Source organism: Osmerus eperlanus, chromosome 16 (assembly GCF_963692335.1).
Source record: "Osmerus eperlanus chromosome 16, fOsmEpe2.1, whole genome shotgun sequence".
Lineage (NCBI taxonomy): Eukaryota > Metazoa > Chordata > Actinopteri > Osmeriformes > Osmeridae > Osmerus > Osmerus eperlanus.
In genome coordinates, this window is record NC_085033.1 from 1,027,049 (window position 1) to 1,049,271 (window position 22,223).

At 40.6% G+C, this 22,223-nt stretch overlaps 1 protein-coding gene across 3 annotated transcripts in view; it reads right to left on the reverse strand.

Annotated features, from left to right (window-relative positions):
• The window catches only part of LOC134037150 (dipeptidyl aminopeptidase-like protein 6), a 128,955-nt gene that overhangs the window by 37,657 nt on the left and 69,075 nt on the right, over positions 1-22,223 (reverse strand). The window contains exon 1 of one of the 3 annotated variants that reach the window (XM_062482502.1): positions 3,328-3,474. The exons of the other annotated variants lie outside the window; for them this stretch is intronic. Within the exon in view, the coding sequence (XP_062338486.1) occupies positions 3,328-3,384 (57 nt within the window). The 5' untranslated portion in view covers positions 3,385-3,474. Of the gene's footprint in view, positions 1-3,327; positions 3,475-22,223 lie in introns of those variants that run through there. 3 annotated transcript variants of the gene reach the window in all.

The following is a 22,223-nucleotide window of genomic DNA, read 5'->3' on the forward strand; positions in this document are numbered from 1 at the left end:
CTCCTACGTTACATTCTATGTTACTGTCAGTAAAATGATATTTGACCTTGAGAACAAAAGTACAACTCTTCTTCACTGGGTACCAAGTAGATGGACAACAGGAAGTCTCTGAGCTTGTGTTACAGGAATGGAGAAGCTCTGCTGAAACAGAATGCAGCTTTGTCTGCTGCTGCGCCACGAAGGACCACACACACGCCTGTACATACACACACACAGAGGCACACACACACAACTTTAAGGACCTTCATTCATTATGCTTTAGCCATCTCAGGGAAAATGGAACAATAAGCCTTTCAAGATATAGACTGAAAATCAAGCTATTTACTTTTTTCAATTCCCATTTTCCTTCTCAACTTAACTAGCAAAATGAGTGTGATGGTACCTTCAGTATGGGGTGACAAGGCAATAAGCATCTAGGTCTTGTGGGCATAATTTAAAGTTTATTGATTTCCTGGATGGCCTTTACTGAAGCTAATTGTTTAGTTTGAGCCCTGCATAAACAGATGGGGAGATATCTCACAACATCTCTGTGGAATATCTCATAAATCAAAATGCTTCATGAATATGAGTGTGAAACAATGACTAACCCACAAGAAAGTTGGTTAGAATGAATTGCAGAGTTTGTTCAATGGAATGTGTTCAACTGCCAATTACGTAATGTCTTAATGAACACCTTTAGGGCAATTCAAAGAGTCCAACTGTAATAATGTGTGACTTATGTTCACTACACTTCTATTATAGGACATATTTATCCTGGTTAACAAAAAGAAGCTATCAGTGAATGAGTTTGCAGAACAATTAATTTGCTACAGCAAGAACCATAGGCATCTGAATAAGAAATCCTACAATTCCAATAGGTTAGGCTTCACCTCGTTTTTGAGATGAGGTAGTCACTCTGACCGTTCTCACAATGAGCTAACATTACTGCAGACCATTATTGCTAGACCCAAACTGTTCCTTTAGAAGCAAATTTTAGCAATCCTGAAAAAAAAAGAAGAAATTACGGATCAAGTTATTAAGTCAAACTGGTGCTTTTAAACTTACAGCTTGATTCGTAGTGGTACACACCTGTTATTCATATTAATGAGGTGTGGTCCTGATTTCTGTTGATGTTCTTCCCAGATTCCTCACTATTCACTTTGTACAAGCACTTAATGAGAAATGTGCACAGCCACAAGTGTAAAGACGGCATTCTTTATACTTCTATACAAATCTAATCCCCATTCTGTGTTGTTGCATTTTAAGAATATGGTGCAACACTGCATTGCAGTGAACAGGTGAGATTGTTGTGACATTGACTGTGTCTTTGTCTTTCTTTAGCTTTAATTGGCATGAGCCAAAGTTTGAGGTCCAAACATAACACTCACCCACCACATGTTCATATGCTAGCAGATTAAAATAACAGTCTAACATGCTGACCACATAAACTTGGAAAAAAAAACATTTGAAGGAGAAATCTCTTTAGACAAGAATTTAGCCAACGTCGCCATAGAAACAAGAGTTGAGGTCTGGCATATAGACCAGTGAGGCCCATTGTGAGGATGAGTTCTTAAGAACAACAAATATGCATCCAGTTGTTTGAATCCAGCAAGCTGAAATAAGTTGTTGGGCTTGTACTTGCTTCAGGTAGGAGGTGGATGACACTGTATGTGTGAAGGTGACGAGAGCTGTATTAGAGCTGAAAGCTCAGTGTGTTTGTGGGCAAGCCTGTGTGTGTCTTTCTGTTTGTGTGCATTGATTGATTCTTTTATTTTAGTGTCATGCACAAAAGTGCCAAACCCTCATGGGTTTACAAGACACCCAAAGAGTACAGTTGCAGTGGTCAACCATGTCATTACATTTCGTCCTATTACAAAATTATAAGTTATTTTACAGCTCAGTCTTATGTATGTTCTGCCTGTTTTACCAAGATTGGCAAATAAACTTCAGGAACGTAACTAAAAGTTACGTTACTGAAGCATAAACCATAACTTTACAATCATCCATCTAAAATAAATTAACATAAATGGCAGACATTTTATTGAAAAGTACATCCCAGAGGTTTCCAACATGGACAAGGCAGTTTAACAAAAAATAAACCTCATTCTTATTTTCTAAACCTGTGTAATTTCTCAATACCTAGCTCTCTCTAAAAACAAAGCCTATGGAATGGCAAGGAACTTGCCAGTCTCTAGGATATTCCTCAGCATAACTGTGCACATAGGGATCTTAGGGACCACACCATATCAACAGACCATTTTCTCTATACATGAGAAATATTTTGCTCCTAATCTACTGAATATAATAAGTAACCTGTTCAGGAAGATGAATGACAAATCGTTCAAATCAAGATTTCAACTCATTAACCAAGCGATGACAATGCAAAATGCCCAAATACGTATATGTTTACTACAAGTCTTTACCAAAGCCTAAACTTTTGACATTAATGTCTGATGTTTGGAGGTTCCCATCCCATATCTCCACCAATTGGTAAAACTGAAGTAAATGTATGTAATCCCAACAAAGACTGACAGCTCTACGATGCACAGTGTTATATGTACAACGGAAACCGCAACATCAGAAGCATAGTCAGACACAGTACGTATACACATTAATTAAGGAGATGTGTATAAGTATGGAATCCCAGATTACCTAATGGCTTGGTACGGTTTAAAAATTGAATGCGCCACTGTAGGAATACTGTCATTGTCAAAACATGACTGAGCATGTGTGTGTGCCTGCCCTCATACATGTCCTGGTGACCTCACTACAAGAAGAATTAGCCATGGCTGTTTTAAAGTTTGATGAAATAGAAAACCCAGTTTAGCTGTGGACACATTTCAGACTGAACAAGTATTTAAGCGTAGATGTGCCAATACCACTATTCAATGACTACTACAATCTTTGTGACTACTAAGTCAAGGTGAATTTACAACCAGTACATACTGGCCATTAGGCCATCGAAACAGCATTCTCTATTGAAGAAGCTACTTCAAACCTTCTGTCATTGTTAATAAAATTAAAATAAAGGCAAAGTAACATCCCTGATATGCTTGTGTAGGCTATAGCTACCTTACACAGATCAGAAAGCAATAACTGTAATTGTGATGATAATTGCCTCTAATAGGCAGTACATTTACTAAATCTCTGAACATAATATATTGTGTATAGTTCTCGTTAACATGATACCGTTCAGTAATATATTTGTGCGAAAACGCCACGAGTTGGTTTAACTATCAATCGGTTACACTATTCCATTGCGCGTTGCAAAACCTTCTGAAAAACAGATTTTGATCTATCCTCGCAGATTTTCCACCGTTAATAACTGTAATAAACAAAGCTGCCTACCTGGTCCTGTTGGTGAGCAGCTTTCGCTGGTGGATTTTGTTCCTTAGCAGAAGTCATGATAACTAACCTACAGCCGTTAGACAACTGTCATCCGCACTCAGATTGGAGTTCCACAGAGTGAACCACGCTTTCAGCTTGAACGCATTGAGAGAGAGAAAGAGAGAGAGACAGAAAGAGAGAGTGAACTTCCACTAATCGAAGAAATGTCACGGTCACTGGTGCTAAGGACAACGGGAAGACTTTGTCCCAGCTAACCTGTCTATGTGCCACGGGTGCTGACAGCTCTTTTAGACAATCCCCTCACCACTGCAATTGAGCAGCATCTGGAAGTCAGGCTATGTCTTTATTATTACATTAAATATAATGTACTAATAAATCTAAAGAATGGCTGGCCATATAGCTTATCCTACAATCCATGTTGCCTGTCAAGAGCGACGGAGATAAACTGTAGGTGTGAGATAAACTGTGCCTTATTGACAGATAACCATCCATTTTGAAAACCATTTTAGAGTCAGGTCTCTCACTAATTGTAACGTGTAGCCTACATCAGCGTTTAGAATGCATTGCATAGCAGAAGGCTACAACTATCTCTGCATGTGGGCGAAACCCTTCGAACAGACTTCGAACCTCTAAATTATTGATTGTTACCTTATTGTTCATTAATGCTCACCCTACTCAGCACGTCTTCTCTTTAAACTTTCTTGTAAGTGCGCAATGTGCTCGTCTATAGGTCTATCAGCGTCTAGTGTCCTGTCTAACTTAAGGTCAAACCATTTGTCCTCTACATTTTTTTTGCTTGTCCGCTTTTATTGTACTTGCAAGGTCATGGCCAGTGTGTTGTTTCTCTCCGAAGTAGCACCGGAGAGATTCGTACTTCAGTCTATTTATAAATTCCGACTTCTCGTCTCACCTTCCCACTGCACAATGCGCTCAAAAGAGACTGGAATGTGTAGACGTGTCATTATTTATTCAGCTCACTGAATGGCGATATGTGTCAATATTACCGCCATCACAGGCACGAACCAAACACGAACATATGCGAACATATCAAATGAGAAACCGTTGTTTTAAATATTCATCTGCGAATCAGTCAAACCTCATTTGAAACAATTGTACAGGTTAATACCATTAATTACACAGGTAATATGTTTCAGCGTTAAAGAAGATTAAAGTAACTTTTTGCGGTTCAAACTGTTTAAAGAATGTGGTCAGTTTGTAAAATAATACTGTCAGACACATCTTCAGGTTGACATAACGTTTCCTTTCCTTGCCAGTGGTATGGATAACTGAAACAATTCCACTTAGGCCTATGCATTCATTCCATCTCTTTTAGCAGTCTTATTGCCAACATTCTTAACCCCTGGAACACACCAGTGCAGGCATACTAGTGCCGCAATAAATACAGACATAGAATGCACAGTCAAATTACATCAGAGAGAGATTTACATGAATGTGAACCCTGATTGGACATTGTTTAGTATCACTATCTCACAAGTAAAAACTAAGATATTTAGAAGTAATTCACTTTGAAAACACCTTCACCGTGACCCATGAATTATGTCCATTGAGCATGATTGACTTCCATGTTTCCATAAAAGGTTGATGTTTTAATATGTAGTACGAGTGTGTAGTGTATGTAGACTATGTCAACTGTATGTCAATTAAACAGCTATAAAGCATTTTGTTTCAGCACGCAAAGAGACAGATGTGAAAAGCTCCATTTGATTCCTGTGTGTTTCTCTGTGATGCCACTGCCTGCTGGCCCCTTAAGAGGCACCACTCCTGTCCTCCTACGTGGAGCATAAATAGTTTCACATCTCATCAAATCACAGTGTTTATACCCTGGCTGACTTCCATCTCTTTCACCTTTCGTTACATCTCTGTACACACGCCACCTGCGTCTCATTTAGGCCAGCTTGTCAGTCTATTTCCATTGTACAGGAGCCCCTCGCTTGGGGAGTCCTCTCCACTAGTTGCAAAGCGGCGAAGCCACCTTAAGGGTTTCTACGTATTGTTAGTTTTATTATTATTATTATAACTATTATTATTATTCTAGTTCCATGGGAGTCAATGGCAGCCCCTAGAACCCTTCGATAACTTTTTGTGAAATTTGGCACACTCATTAAGGACAGTTCCTTCTATACCTACACCAAGTTTCATGTATCCCATTAGACCACTCTAGCGCCACCAATGGGTCAAAGTTGGACTTGTGTTTACACACGCAACTTTTTAACCGTATGACCGATTTTCAAAAATGAGGTACCATTGGATTCACTGGATCAAGACGAGTTCAACGCAATTTCTGGTTATATAGATTTTCCGCCATTTCCGGTTGTATCAAAAACCTTTGAAAGCCTACTCCTCCTACAATTTTTGTCATATCTTCTTCAAAATTACCAGAGATGATCTTCAGACCAAGCCTCACAAAAGTTATCCCATGGCGTTTTGATTTTCTAAACCGTTTGTCGGGCACAGCCAATCAAAATCAGCAAAAAAGCAACCAAACAGGAAGTTGGGTCAAATCTCAGCAAATCTTTGAGATATCAACACGTAACTTGGTATGTCACAAGGAAGACACTACAACATGTTCCCATGTGCAAAGGCTATTTCATATCTCCAAAAATGGTTGATATAAAGCAAATCGACTTTATCGCTAACGCTAAAATAATGCTTTACACATCCGCCGGTCAAAAACTGATACTTTGATTCAATCACAAGTTCATATGAAGACTCTTGAGAATGTTTAGTACACAAATCTGAGGAAAAGTTGACTGTAACATGAAAAGTCGATTTGTGGTGAATATTTGAAACATGCATGCTTGGCTAATTGCTAATGACATTTCCAATGAAATGTCTCCCCTGCTCTTCAGCGCGCGCGTGCTCCACATTCTCACACACTCAGCCTTTTGCTTGACACATGCGCGGGCTTGGCAAGACGCATACACAACATTTCAGGAGAATGTGGGCTGACCAAGCCCCCACTCATTCCTTGGTCTTTAGCAAAGGCCTTGTGGATATTGATGGTATTGCATTTCCGATTTTGTATGCAATGGTAAAAAGTTCTCCAAATCCTGAAACATTGATAGTATACGTTAACAGTAACTACCACACCACAAATGGCCCAACATCACCCATAGGTGACGCTACTGGCCACGCCCTGATGCACAAAGATACAAGGCTTTCTGGAATGGGTAGGCTCACTAAGCCCCCTCCCTTCACTCCTTGGGTTGAAATAAAGGCCCTTGTGGTTCTAAGAACGCTCTAGAATGCCCTTAGAACGCTCCTAAGAAGCTCTTGGCGTTAAGAGCTTCTTAACGAATCTGGGAAACCCGGCCATTATTATTACACATCTGTCATGGGAGTCTATGGCAGCGCCAACCACATGCTCAGAAGTTGTGAAATTTGGCACAGTCTTTGGGACCAGTCCCCTCATCAATTTCACCAAGTTTCATGTCTCCATTTCAAACCCTCTAGCGCCACCAATGGGTCAAAGTTGAAGGTGTGTTTACACACGTTACTTTTGAACCATATGCCGCATTTTCCAAAATGAGGTATCATTGGATTCCCTGGATCAAGACAAGTTCAACGCACTCTATGACGTCACACCCAGTCATATGGATTCTCCGCCATTTTGAATGTTAAAGAGAAACGTTTTTTCGCTACTCCTCCTACAATTCTTGTCGAATCTTCTTCAAAATTGCCACAGATGATCTTCAGACCAAGCCTCACAAAAGTTATCCCCTGGAGCTTTGATTTTCGCAACCGTTTGTTAGTTACAGCCAATCAAATTCAGCAACTGATCCGGAAAAAGGGAAGTGAGGTCATATCTTAGTGAATCTTTGATGCATTGACTCCAAACTTGGTGTATGGATTCATGACCCTGTTATTAAGAGGGTCATTTGAACTCTAGGGGGCGCTACAATAGGCAAAACTGTGTTTTGACCAATAACTGTTGATTTGTTTGTCGTATTTAAGTGATTCCTATGTCTCGTGATATCTTAGGAGATCCCGTGTCTGACGCATGTTAACGCATGATACCAGACGAATTGATGAGGCCGCCATTTTGAATGAATGAAACTTTTTTCCCTACTCCTACACAATGTATCCAATATTCACCAGATTTGGCACAGATTATCATCAGACCACAATCACCTTGACATGTCAAAATAGGACTGAATTACAGCTGTTGGGGCAACAATTTGGGCCAAATCTGACCACGCGTGCCACAGGAGAAATGGCTTACTTTTTGTATACAGTAACTGTACACAGCAATTCCCAGCGCTGAAAATGGCTCACTGGGATAAGACGGGCTCCTTTGAAGTGCAAGGTCATAGGTTTGAATCCAGCCAAAGTCTCAAGCATGTCATGATACTGGTTTATCTGTTTAGTGATGCCAGGTATGCGACAGTAGCTGTCGAGCAGTATAATCATAATGGTCACGATAATGTTTCATTCTCAGGGGATTTATACTCAGAGTCAGATTTATTGTGCTTTGTCGATACAGTGATGCTACATCTAGCCAGTGCATCGGATTTCTTGCATCATAACTTCTGAACAGATTTGTCATAAATCACAAGATTGGTCTCTTCTGATTCTACGTGGCATACTAAGTCTAAATATATCACACTGTCCCATGTCTGCCATTTTGGGCGTCGGCCATTTGGAATTTTCATAAAAACAAACTTCTCGTTCGCCGTTGCTCCTATTTTCATGGACATGTAATCAAATCATTTTCAGACCACAATCACCTTGACATGTCAAAATAGGACTGAATTACAGCTTTTTATACTTGGGTCAAATCTGACAACGCTTCCCACAGGAGAAACTGCTTCATTTTTTTATACAGTAACTGAACACAGCTTTCTCTGCAGTGAGAATAGCTCCCTGGGATAAGACGGGTTCCTCTGAAGTGCAAGGTCATAGGTTCGAACCCAGCCACAGTCATCAAGCATGTCATGATACTGGTTTATATGTTTAGTGAAGCCAGGTATGCCACAGTAGCTGTCTAACAGTATAATGGTAATGATCATGTTTCATTCTCAGAGGATCTATACTCAAGAAGAGTCAGATTTATTGTGCTTTGTAGATATGTGTCCTCTAACCTCTAGGGGGGCGATCCCGTGTCTGACACATGTTAACTTGTGATACCAGCCGAATTGATGCCGCCATTTTGAATGAATTAATAAAACGTTTTTGTTCACTCCTCCTACAAAATTTATCAAATATTCACCAAATTTGGGACAGATTATCTTCAGACCACAATCACCTTGACATGTCAAAATAGGACTTGGGCCAACTCGGACAACCGCTTGCCACAGGAAAAACTGCTTATATTTTTACCCAGTAACTGAACTGTGATTTGCAGCACTGAGAATCGCTCACTAGGATAAGTTGGTGTCCTGGCAACGGCAACGTCAGAGGTTTGAATCCAGCCAAAGGCGACAAGCTTGTCATGTCTCTGGTTCTCTGTTTAGCGACTGTAAACCACTGCCAAGGAAGCCAGGTACACCGCAGTCGCTAGTTACCTGTAGTCAAGCTACAAGCTATAGTCAATGCAATCCTCACACAAACTATCAAAATGATTTTAGATTTTCGAAACCATTTGTCCGGTACAGCCAATCGAAATCGGCAGCAGAGCCACCAATCAGAAAGTTGTGTCGTATCTCAGCAAATCTTTGATGGATTCACGCCAAACTTGCTGCATGTACTGGCAGATATGGGTGTGTTAACTTGCCAGTAAGTGCTGCTTGCCTCACCACTGCCCAAACTGCAGTCTATTTGCAGCATTTCAGTCAGGAGGACTTTACTCCAAATGAGAAGAGGAGACAATGCAGTCCCTGTGATTTTAAAGTGTTGAAACCCAATTCACAACAGGAAGAATTCATGAGCTCTCTTTAATTTCCAGTTCATTCAAACTACATGCTGTTGAGTATAGTGGCTTGGTGTGCTTGCAAGTATGTAGGCCACATAATGCTCCATCTACCGAGGTAGCTGGACAGGCTCTGAGGGAGGGTTCGAGGTCTGACCGGGAATCCAGGAGCAACCTGTTACCATGGTAACTGCCATTGCCAGCTGTCGAAGCGGTGGTATTGTCAGCTATCATGTCCCCTTCACCCTCTGGTGTCTGTCCAACTGAAGACCACAGTCCACAACCGGGCCTGGCTCGACACTTCACAGGCACTGCAGCTGGCAACCCCTTTACACTGAGAACATTAGCAAGCCATATAACTGTCATCATCTGGTCAACTGTAATCCTCATCCCTGCCCATCCTCCTGTAGACAGTGCTGATGGGGATTCATTGCGGTTCAGCACAGTTTATCTGCATTCTAAAAGGTCATACATTCTGTCCTGAGAAAACATGCTGCCATCTGCCATGGAATACTGAGAGGGGAAAAGTTTCCAGAGTCTGACTAGGACCTTTCTTCACTGCCCAGTCATTACAGTAGGCTAATTAACAAATCCATGAGTCCTTAATCAAGTTCATTATCGCTCCTTCACTAAGGGCACTTGAGAGTCAAATAATTAATCTGCCAGTGTCCTTCTTCTCTCTGTTTCTCTCTATTCTCTATTTCTATCTCTTAGTCACTTGGTCATTGGTCCAGTCAATCAGTTCATTAGTAAGTCTCTCTCTCTCTCTCTCTCTCTCTCTCTCTCTCTCTCTCTCTCTCTCTCTCTCTCTCTCTCTCTCTCTCTCTCTCTCTCTCTCTCTCTCTCTGCATTATCCTGGGAGTTGAAATTTGTTTCCCCTTTGCACAGCAGTTTGTACACAGAGGAGAGTTGTGAAAAGCTTTCAGCTGTTTTATGTGTTCCGTTATGGCTTGAAACATGTCTGTTGATAAAGGAGCAAAGCTAGTTCAGGTATGGCACTCGGGCAGCGCGCGTCATATCACCCATCGCAGTGTTCTTAGCCCATAGGCTTAGCTCGATAGGCGGCGCTATAAAGTCGCACACATGCACACACACGCATCCTCGATTACCTTAGTGTTCTGCGCAGCTGCCACCCACCACCATCCCCTTCTCCCCATGTTGTCTGTCTGTACTCCCCATTGGGGGATTTAACTTGTTGCTCCCTGCCTCATGTCATGCATATTGCAGTGAAGGCAGGGTGTGCTTCCCCATGTACATCCATTCCACCAAAGTTAAACCTATTCTCATGTATATGAATAAGTTGTAAAATCAATCAGGTGAGTGTCTTGACTGAACTGCTTTCCACAGTAAAGATTGGCTCCAGGTGGGCTTTATACACTAGTCTGATAAAGCTTGCAAGGCGAGAGTCGACCCACCCCCTCTCTCTGCTACTATCTTACTTATATTTATTTCAATGTCTGATTACATCTGTACCTGGCAAGGGAAAAAAGTTTGATAAAAATGGCTGTCAACTCCATCTCTAGAATGGATATTTATGCAAGTGGAGTTCTACATTGGTTTAGAGCAGAAAAAATGCTCTGCAACTTACTGCCATTAGGAAGTAGTCTCACCCCCCTATATATATTATAATGGAAATGTATATATTCTATACATTTCCATTAGACTTTTTTCTAAATCTGTCCTGAATTGGTAAATTGCTCCCAGGTGAATCTTGACTTTCTCTAAGTAAGGTGCATCTTATGAACCATCAACTGGCAAATATATATATCCGGAGCACAACACAATGTTACAATGTCTGACAATGGAAGGACAAGGAATTGGACGGGGTCAACTGCCAGAGAGAAGAAGAAGAAGAGGAGTGAGGCTGCGTGGCGGAGGAGTTGGGAGCCAAAACAGAGGAAGAGGCAGAAGAGGCAGAGGACATATGAGGACATTCATGATGAGATAAGACACTCTAAGAGATTCTTTCCACGCTGCATCGCAAGAGAAGATATTCGTTGTGATGTGGATGAGAATCTGTGGCCCAACAGACAGGAACCTCAGGAGGTGTAGGAAGACTGCACTGTAATTCCTACAGCACTGCATGTACAGTTTTCCTTAAGGAGATTGTCCTATGTTCACATTTCTTTTCCTTTCTGTATCACAATGACATGGTCTGTCAACAAATTACAGTACAAATAGTAAAAGCGTAAATGTGAATATTGTCCAGTCTCTTGCAATCAAACTCCTACATACACTAAGGTGTAACCTAATATTTACAATAATTGTCTTCAAAATTAAGCTATAGTTTACATCAGAACATCCCTCCATAGTACACTGTTATATTGACAACATGACCAAGCAATTTGACTGTCTTATCCGTCTTATCTTATACACAATGACACAAGGACTTGTCATTCTGATGGCACTGATATGTTCATTGACACAGATATTTACTTTTGAGAGATGAACTAAGGATTTTGAGCAAGAGACTGGCTTTTGCAGGTAATCCATGGTGTTTTGCTATTTGTACGAATTGTTTTGAGAAAGGCACTTACTGTTTTGCAAATGTCGAGGATGATTCGAGAAATGTACCAAAGCCACTGATAAAAACTGTAATTGGGTGTGCTTTGCCTTCGGCAAGGGCACAACCTTTGTTCTCTCACATATATATTATTATTATAATTGGGTGTGCTCAAGCCTTCGGCAAGAACACAACCTTTGTTCTCTCACATATATATTTATTGTGAGAATGCTGTTAAGCATTCTCACTATTGTTTTCCTGTTTCTCTTTATTATTGTGAGTCTCACTATTGTTTTTCAACTTCTTAGTTCTTCCGATGGTTTTTTGGCCTTTAACTAGTCCTGCATACTTTCACCGATTCCTACAATTTTTGTATCAAAACGTTCAGCTCATTCTGGAGATGTTGGCTATGACTTTTGGTATTTCTCACTTTTATACTTTTTAAGACATTAAGGTTTTTGTGCAAATTATTCTCCCATTAAAATTAATGGTAAATCCTTTCAAATCATTAAAAAGCTTCCTCCTCTTTCAAACGTAACTACTTCAGCATACTTTCAGCTAGAGACACCATTCAACCTTTAAATAGTTCACAAGACATTCAGCTATTCCCAAATGAATGAGCAGCTGGCTGTACTTTTTCTGATATTCAACTAAATTGTCAAACAAATTCCTCTAACGTTCATATAGTTTAACTTACAGAAACAAGTTATACCTTAAAATGTAGGAAACATTGTCCTCTTTCAGCCAATGTAACTACTAAAGAGCTCACATTTACAGATTTTCAGCTATGAGCCTTGAAGCGAGAGCAGCCTTTCAAATTCTCTCACTAACTTCAATGGAGAGGTGGGTAAAATCCGTCAGAGAAAGCAAGGAAGACGATTTCGAAACTGCCGGTAGAGACATATTTCTGACCGCACAGACATATAAAGGACATCTCTAGTTTCGGCAGAGTCTTGGGTCTCGGAAAATATCCTCATTTTATTTATTGGACGTGTAGTTTTGCGTCTAGGTCAACTTGTTTGAGGTGTGGATGCTAGGTAAATGTTCGTTTTTCTCTCTGCCTAGCTCGTTAGCTATCACAGCTGCGCCATCACCGTGGCAACCAAACAGACACGCACCATGAAAGCAGAGTTGGGTACACGTTTTCGAGACTGCCAAGAGTTGTATTTCTGACCGCACAGACATATAAAGGATATCTCGGCAGAGTCTTGGGTCACGGAAAATATCATTATTTTTTGTATTGGACGTACAGTTTTGCGTCTCGGTTAACTTGTTTGAGGTGTGGATTCTAGCTACATTTCTGTTATTCTCTCTTATCAAGCTAGCGCGATGGCTCTCCATAACTAAAAACGGTTCGACTTTTTTCCACTATCGACCAAATTGGCCAAACAAGGTATGTAGCTACATTGAGCTTAAAGTGTACATAATCTAGCCTCCATTCTAGTGACGCTACGACTGTCATCATACGGCGAAACCAAGTCACATAGCTAGCTACGTTTTTCCAGACATAATATTCGTTACCTAGCTACAAACAAATGCTTCGTAACTGAAGAGTATTTACTTTGTATTGGCGATATTGACAACAGAGGTTAAGGAACTTGTCTTTAATCAAAAGATGGTCTCCGTTTTCAATTTGAAGCAGTAGATGTAGCTTATGTTGGAAATGTTCCATTGCATCCTCTCTCTAGCTTAGCTTTGGCTACAGATGGACGACAATCACGATGCATGCATTATTCACGCCTACGGTGTTAATACAGTCTGTAAAAATACCACTTTGACACACTTGCAAGATGATCCGCTGGTTAGATGTAGCATGATCTTATTTACTACCCACAATAGTTCAACTTTTTTTGCTGCAGCATTTTAATCAGTTAGCTCCAGGTCCTCTCTAAAATACATTTCAGACCTTTTGAAACCTGAGCAAATGACTTTCTACTAAATTTTCAAATTCTTCTGAATTATTTCTCTTTTTGCATTGTTCTTCTCTTTTCTGTAGTTTTATGCCTTCGTCCAGCTCCTGCCCCTTTCAAAAATACCTTTCGGGCGCTTTGAAGCTTCAGCTTATAACTTTCTACTAAATTTTCACTATTTTCAGCTTTTTTAGCATGGTCAGCTATCCCCATTCAGGTTTTCAGCATTCTCACTGCTGTTTCGCAGGAACAGCCTTTTCTAGTTATTATTTATTTTTGCCCCCCTAAGTCTCAGTCAATATTTGGACTACATAGACAACCTAGGTGTCAAAAGTTTCGTCTTGGTAGCGATTGAGTTGCTTGTATTTTTATTTACACTCCGTTGCACAGTTTAGGAGGTTACAACGTTTTTGTGGCAAAAAGTGTCTTCTGTCAACGAAGGGTACCAGTGCTAGCCTACGTCACTACGTCAGCACACGTTAGCAACGACGCATGGATACAACGTGATAGAGACGTTCTAGCACGCAAATTGGAGCTTGGATTATGAGTGAAAAATGCCAAACCCCAAAATTACCAACCATTGGGTTTTGTTGAGAAAGCAATTTTGAGTTGAACTGCCACGTGAGAACCCCGTCAGCCTCCGTTGACGATTGCGTCAGCTGTTGTCGATCTCTGATGAGTATTTTCTTAATTTCGTACCAGGGTCAATTCTACATCAAAAATCAGAAGGAGGGCAGTGTTTTAAAGATATGGCGATTGCGAAGATAGTCAGCGGGTCAGCATATTTTTGTGATTTGTGTAAAACTTGGAATTTGAGTGACACCGCGGCTTGTTTTGACGTTAGCCTCAGTCAGACTCGGCTCGCCCACTGGCAGTGTGTAGTACTGTCTTCAATGCCACAGCTAAACTTTATGTCAAAAGAAATGTTCTAATTTCCGGCGCTTTCAAACAATCAGTGAAATGTGGAGCAACAGCAGCTAGCTTGCCTCTAGCGAACTTATTTTGAATTAGCCATTTCCCCCTACATTAATGTCAAACTTATTTACGTTTTGGGGGGCATGTTTTCAGTTAGCAGACGGTACTGTTTGAATCGCGATTCCATACGGCCAGTGACAACGTTGTTACAGTAGCTTGTTTCAAAGGGGTTTCGCAGCTGTTTCAAAGGGTGTTCTTAATGAAATATGCAATATGAGTAGGCTAAATGCTTGAAAATATCACTAGAAGGGAAAAACTTAGAGGACGGACCCACCTGCAACCGACGCAAGCAAGCACGCCCTACAATTTCCCCAGAAATTGTACCCTCTCTCTAGTTATTGGGTGTGCTTTGCTTTCGGCAAGGGCACAACCTTTGTTCTCTCACATATATATTATTGGGTGTGCTTTGCCTTCGGCAAGGGCACAACCTTTGTTCTCTCACATATATATTATTTTATTTTTTATTTTTTTGCCCCCCCTAAAACTCAGTCAATATTTGGCCTACATAGACAACCTAGGTGTCAAAAGTTTCGTCTTGGTAGCGATTGAGTTGCTTCTATTGGGATTTACGTTCCGTTGCATGGTTTAGGCTCAAGTTAAGTTTTTGTGGCAAAAAGTGAAGCTAACGGTGGCTAATTTGCTAGCCACAGTCACTGACGTTACTAACGTCACTAACGTCACAAAAACACGCGTGACTACCTGTAGCAGAACATTCGTTCCGCATCTGTTAACTTGGGGGATAGCTAGGCTAACTATAGCCTTACTGCAAGGCAGCTGCAGAAACGCCACAAGCAAAGAGGCCAGGGTGATAACTATTTACTCATTTTACTTTGTGATGTGAAACACTAATGTGAAATGTAATGTACAATATTAGCTGATATTATTAAGAAAGTAGGTCCACATCTACTTTCGGAAACGGTAGTCTACTATTTCACTGAAGCATTAGCATGACATTAGCCTCTGTTACCCGGGCAACACATACTACAGTGGTCTATGATGCATCTGTTTTTTGACACACTACAAAAACATCTACACAGCTGTTTAGGAAGTCAAACGGCAACAGAACATGTTCGGCACTCCCCTTACTTAAATCAAAAGTCTTTCAATAGGTGAAACTATCTGACTACTAACCTGAACTTCATTGCCACAGCCTAAACTTCACTTGTCAATCTGTTCATGAAAATAATTAATTTCAGCCTAAACCGTACAACGGAACGTTAAATCGAATTCAACCAACGCAATCGCTACCAAGACGATCACAGCAGTAGTCTAGTACTGTACTATAGTAGTAGAATTTACCGGGGCAGCTTCTCCACACAGGGCTATATCGCATTTTGCGTTGTTACTGACAATGATCGCTACCAGTGAGCTTTTTATGAATGAGCGATTTTCCACTAAATAAATGTCAAGCTTATTTATGTTTTTGGGGGCATATTTTCAGTTAGCAGATACTGTTTGAATCGCGATTCCATCTTCTACTGCCGGTAATGTCGTAGAATAATCTTCAAAGGGGGTTCTTTATTAATGAATGAATGCAATATGAGTAGGCTAAATGCCTGAAAATATCACGAGAAGGGAAAACTTAAAAGGACGTTTAACCCTTGTGCTGCCTTCGGGTCACATGACCCAAAGGTTCATAACGAACCACCATTGTGTTTACCCAATTTTACCCAATACAAAAACAAATACAAATAGTTTTCTTTTAACCCTCGTGCTGCCTTCGGGTCACATGACCCAAAGGTTCACAACGAACCATCGTTGTGTTTACCCAATTTCACCCAATACAAAAACAAATAAAAATAATTTTCTTTTAACCATTGCAATGTGGGGGGTCTGAGACAGCCCGACAGTTAAAAGAAAATGCTTCACTTTGTTTTTGTATGCGGTAAAGTTGTCGCAATACGACGGTGGGTCACAATGACTGATGGGTCAGAACGACCCGAAGAGAACACAAGGGTTAAGTCATAGAGATTAGGTCAATTTTTACACCGGTCTGCCAAATTTATTCGTTTTGATTCAGCTATGAGGCTGCCTCTTGCAGGGGAAATGAGAAGACATCATATTTCATTCTACGCTTCACTCGTATTTTGAGTTGTAAATGAGCAGCAAAAAAAAGATGCTTCTAAATCTATGTAATCTTTATAAATATTCAAAAACGGACCCCTGTGCAACCGACGCAAGCAAGCACACCCTACAATTTCCCAAGAAATTGTACCCTCTCTAGTTATTATTTATTTTCCCACCCCTAAATATTCGTCAATATTTGGACTAAATAGACAACCTAGGTGTCAAAAGTTTCGTCTTGGTAGCGATTGAGTTGCTTGTATTTTTATTTACGTTCCGTTGCATGGTTTAGGCTCAAGTTAAGTTTTTGTGGTGAAAAGTGAAGCTAACGGTGGCTAATTTGCTAGCAGAACATTCGTTTCACATCTGTTAACTTTGGGGATAGCTAGGCTAACTATAGCTTTACTGCAAGGCAGCTGCAGAAACGCCACAAGCAAAGAGGCCAGGGTGATAACTATTTACTCATTTTACTTTGTGATGTGAAACACAATTGTGAAATGTAATGTACAATATTAGCTGATATTGTTGAGGAAGTAGGCCCACATCTACTTTCGGAAACGGTAGTCTACTATTTCACTGAAGCTTTAGCATGACATTAGCCTCTGTTGCCCGGGCAACACATACTACAGTGGTCTATGATGCATCTGTTTTCAATCGTTAAAATAAACATTCCTCACAAATACATTTTCGTTGTAGGATTTATTATGACATTACATTACAAGTAAACGATTTGTTGGTGAAATTATCATTACCTGTGGTTTCAAACCAGTGTTGCTCACTGCAACGCTGTAGCCTACGCGAGACACACTACAAAAACATCTACACAGCTGTTTAGGAAGTCAAACGGCGACAGAACATGTTCGGCACTCCCCTTACTTAACCCTCGTGCTGCCTTCGGGTCACATGACCCAAAGGTTCATAACGAACCATCGTTGTGTTTACCCAATTTTACCCAATACAAAAACAAATACAAATAATTTTCTTTTAACCATTCCAATGTGGGGGGTCTGAGACAGCCCGACAGTTAAAAGAAAATGCTTCACTTTGTTTTTGTATGAGGTAAATTTGTCGCAATACGACGGTGGGTCACAATGACTGATGGGTCAGAATGACCCGAAGATAACACAAGGGTTAAATCAAAAGTCTATCTAACTACTAACCTGAACTTCATTGCCACAGCCTAAACTTTGTCAATCTGTTCATGAAAATAATTAATTTCAGCCTAAACCGTACAACGGAACGTTAAATCCAATTCAACCAGCTATCGCTACCAAGACGAACACAGCAGTAGTCTAGTACTGTACTGTAGTAGTACAATTTACCGGGGCAGCTTCTCCACACAGGGCTATATCGCATTTTGCGTTGTTACTGACAATGATCGCTACCAGTGAGCTTTATATGAATGAACGATTTTCCACTAAATAAATGTCAAGCTTATTTGTACTCTTTGAATCGCGATTCCATCTTCTACTGCCGGTAACGTCGTATAATAATCTTCAAAGGGGGTTCTTTATTAATGAATGAATGCAATGAGTAGGCAAAATGCCTGAAAATATCACGAGAAGGGAAAAACTTAAAAGGACGTTTAAGTCATAGAGATTAGGTCAATTTTTACACCGGTCTGCCAAATTTATTCGTTTTGATTCAACGATGAGGCTGCCTCTTGCAGGGGAAATGAGAAGACATCTATTTCATTCTACACTTCACTCGTATTTTCAGTTGTAAAAAAAATGCTTTTAAATCTATGTAATCTTTATAAATAATAAGTATGCATTTTTATATAAAATATACAGAAATATCAGTTGTAAAAATGTCATTCAAAAACGGACCCCTGTGCAACCGACGCAAGCAAGCACACCCTACAATTTCCCCAGAAATGTTACCCTCTCTAGTATATGTTTGTAACAGAACCCAAATCATTTGTATGTGATGTGTGAAAGTTATCTAGGAATATTTAGCGTTGCTGTACATTACCTCTCCTCATCAGAGGCCTTTAAAGAAGTTTTACAACCAGACATACATCTACCATGTATTAGAAAGCAACCCACAGTACTCTTTAGTGGAAAGCAGCACAATAACATTGATAAAAGAATAGGGCATTACTGTAAATTGATGGATAAGGGGAAAAAACATTTCAATTAAGAAAGGAATGGGAACAAGAACCACCATAGAACCCATATAGGGAAGCTATAGAACCACTATATAAACCTCTGAAGAGCATAACGAAAAGAGCATGTTGTTGTAGTGTAGATGAGGATCCAACAAATAGAAAATGTTTTCCCAGGAAACACAAACCAGGCAGGCTGGGGCTCTCAGGGACAAACACTTTAAAACAACATACTTCCCTTCTCATCTCTTCATACAAACTATCTTTGCAACGAGAGAAAAAAAGGTGAAATGAGGCCAAATGATTTCACCAGCCAACCACAAATCCAAAAGCTGAGAACACTGTGACAGCTTAAAGACTCGATGCCAACTACTTGATGGCAAAGCAAAAATCTCTGAATATGTTGACTGAATGTCACTTCAAAAGTATTTCTGTAGCCTAGATGACAATGTCTCAGGATCAGGGAAGAGATTGGTGTCAGGTGTAAAGGCAGTGCATTGTCCATCCCATCAAAACAGTGTAATGCCTTTGAAGTTCATACTACTTTGTCTACTTGAATGCATTGCTTTTATTAAGTAGACCTATTGAGTATGAGGCTTACTTCTGTGAGTTGATGAAATGCAGAGCTTAACCACATAGGGCCCTTACTGTAAAAGCTGACCATTTGAATTTCCAACAACTAATGGGACCCTGGCAAGATAGTACATGAAGAATCGATAGTACAGAATGACACAATTTCTTGATTTCACAATTTGACTGGATAAAGAGTGGATAAAACTTGTTTCTTCAAACAGTAGCTGAATTATATCCTAATCAATTCTGTATCATTGTCTTCCCATACTTATGGCACATTACTGTAGGTCACAGAATTTCAGGAAGATGCCAGTCTTTTATCTTATCAACTGGCCACAGCTGTAACATTTAAATTCAATTCATCAGAAGTTTTCCACATGGTTTCAGTTCAAAACTCAATTCAAACGATTATATGAAAGTGTAAAGTTTTTCAATAAATCTACTGTACAATACTGTCTATTCTTTGATAATGAAAGAGCAAGACGACAAGAAACAAGTTCCTGACCTTGTAAGTAATGCTTCAGTTGTTTTCTGTTGGGTAGGTAGGTACTTTATTGATCCCAAAGAGAAACTTGGGATCGCAAAGAGAAATTACGGACTAAACTAACACTTTATACTAGTTAGTCCTGTTGCATTCACTTACTTACTAAAACACTGACACCTAAAGAATATTTTAACCAAGATAATTTACACTCACCTTCCAAAGTTTCTCCACTCTGGACAACTTGCGTGTTTTCATTCTTGTTGTTGGAAAGCGTTGCTAGTGAGAGGTGAAGTGTAAACAGGGTAATGGTGGCTGGACTGAGCCTGACGGAGGATCTGTCAGTGCACAAGATGCACCTTACCTCACAGGGAGAGCGATCCTGCACTCAGCAATTCAGCATAAAATTTCCCCCGTCTCACATTAAGAACCTGTGTGTGTCTGTAAGTGTATAATGTGAGTGAGATTCCCTAATGCAGTGAGTGTGTTGGTCTGCGGTGTTTGTACATATGTGTTATACAGTATGTGTGTATTTGTGTGTATCTGTGTGTATTATTGAGTTCAGTCCAGATGAAATACACACTATATACCCAGATCTCCTTTGTCAAGAGCAGATAGACGTCTGTGCAGAGACCACACTGAGCTGACCTACAGAATGTGACACTCCAGGAACACTCCAACAAATCAGCTCACTACCTAGAGAGGGTGGCTCAGCTGGATCAGAGGAACCAGGGTGTCTGTCAAGCGCGGATCCCCTCCCGCCTCAGAAACACAACAATATGTCAATGGGACTAAGTGCTCAGCTCCTTCACAACAATCAGCAGTAAGCCACTTACCATGGCCATTAGCCTTAGCTTGCTATTCAGCAGAGTCCAGCCACTTTATAGCACTTTATCCAGGGTTGTTTGTCCTTTATGCTTACAGATGTAACCTCCCCCACCCACCCCACCAACCCTACACACTCACCCTTACTTCCTTTGTCTTGGACAGCTCACTGCGTATTGCAGACTTCAGTTATGGCCTAGGTTTGATGCTCTGGCACCTGATTATAAATAATAATATGATACAAACACAAATTATAAAGAGTTGTTCTCCCAGAGAGCTTATGATACTTTATTGATAACCAATAGGATGCTAAACAGGACCTTAGTAGAAGTAGCAGTTTAGTTCATTACAAACATGTATCAAAACAGATCAGAGAAAAAAGTATTTGTCTGGAGGCTTCCAAAGCACACTGCTATTTCTACACAGGCCACAACCACCAATGGTTTGGACTGGCGATTGACACAAAATGTAGTCACTGTATTCTCATGATGTTACAGGCAATATGAAGGAAATAGAGCAACATCAACCATCACAGCTCTGTCTCAGCGGGACTAAAAGTGGGACTCACTTGCTCTAACAGGTAGCTTCCAAAATAGAGAAATCACAGAGACCATATCCTGTCTCTTCCAGCTCAACAGTAGCCTATCATTATCTCCCTCTCCTCTTTCTACCTACACCCCTGACAGAAGTCAAGACCCAGAACTAGAAAATGTAATCTTGGGCTCAGGCAGCTGGGTTTTTCTCTGGAGGTTCTGGACATCATGGTGCCCCAAAGTAGAGACAGACATCACCAGCAGTAGTCCACTACACCACAAAGGGCCTACTTACAGTACAAAAGAGGCTGATGGAGCATGTTATTGATATACAGTACACTGAGGAGAGAGCTCACTCCTACACACCCTCCCATACACACACGTACTTGCACATAGCCCAAGCATGACCATAGGCATACAGTATACACTGAACCAAGCCAAAACCTTTTTTCTCTTCTCTGTAGAGAATGAAGTAAACAGTATAACTGCTATTGTTGAAAACAAAGCTTGAAATACACGGTTTAGACTTCAAGGTTAGAGCTGAAAGGCAGCCTTATGCCTAATTTATCAGCAGAGAAGAGAAAAGACAGGAAGAACAGTATGCATCTGCCTTGTAGACTTGGATACATCAGTTTCTGCGTCTAACTAGGAGCAACCTGAGGTGCTGCAAACTCTCTAGGGGAGGAATTGATTCGATTGGGACGCCGTAGCTGAAAATGTGACAACGATTAAGCATATTTTTGTGGTAACAAGTGCTCTGCACTGTAATTACAGTATGGTTCCCTTACAGTGGGTGACTTCTGAGTGTGTACGTATTTGCGTCGCATGTACCGTATATTAATGTACATGTGTGTGTGCATGGATTGGTGTATGTGTGTGCGTCGTTGTGTGTTTGTGTGTGTAGTGGCAGGGGGCGCTGCTGTATCATAGCAGGGTCGATAAGAGATTCTGTAGTGTGACACAATGTATTACTTCTGCCTGGCCTCACCTCAGGACACATTCTGGCAGAATACAGAGTTGTCGTTAACACTACAGGAGAGCAGGACCTCCTACTGT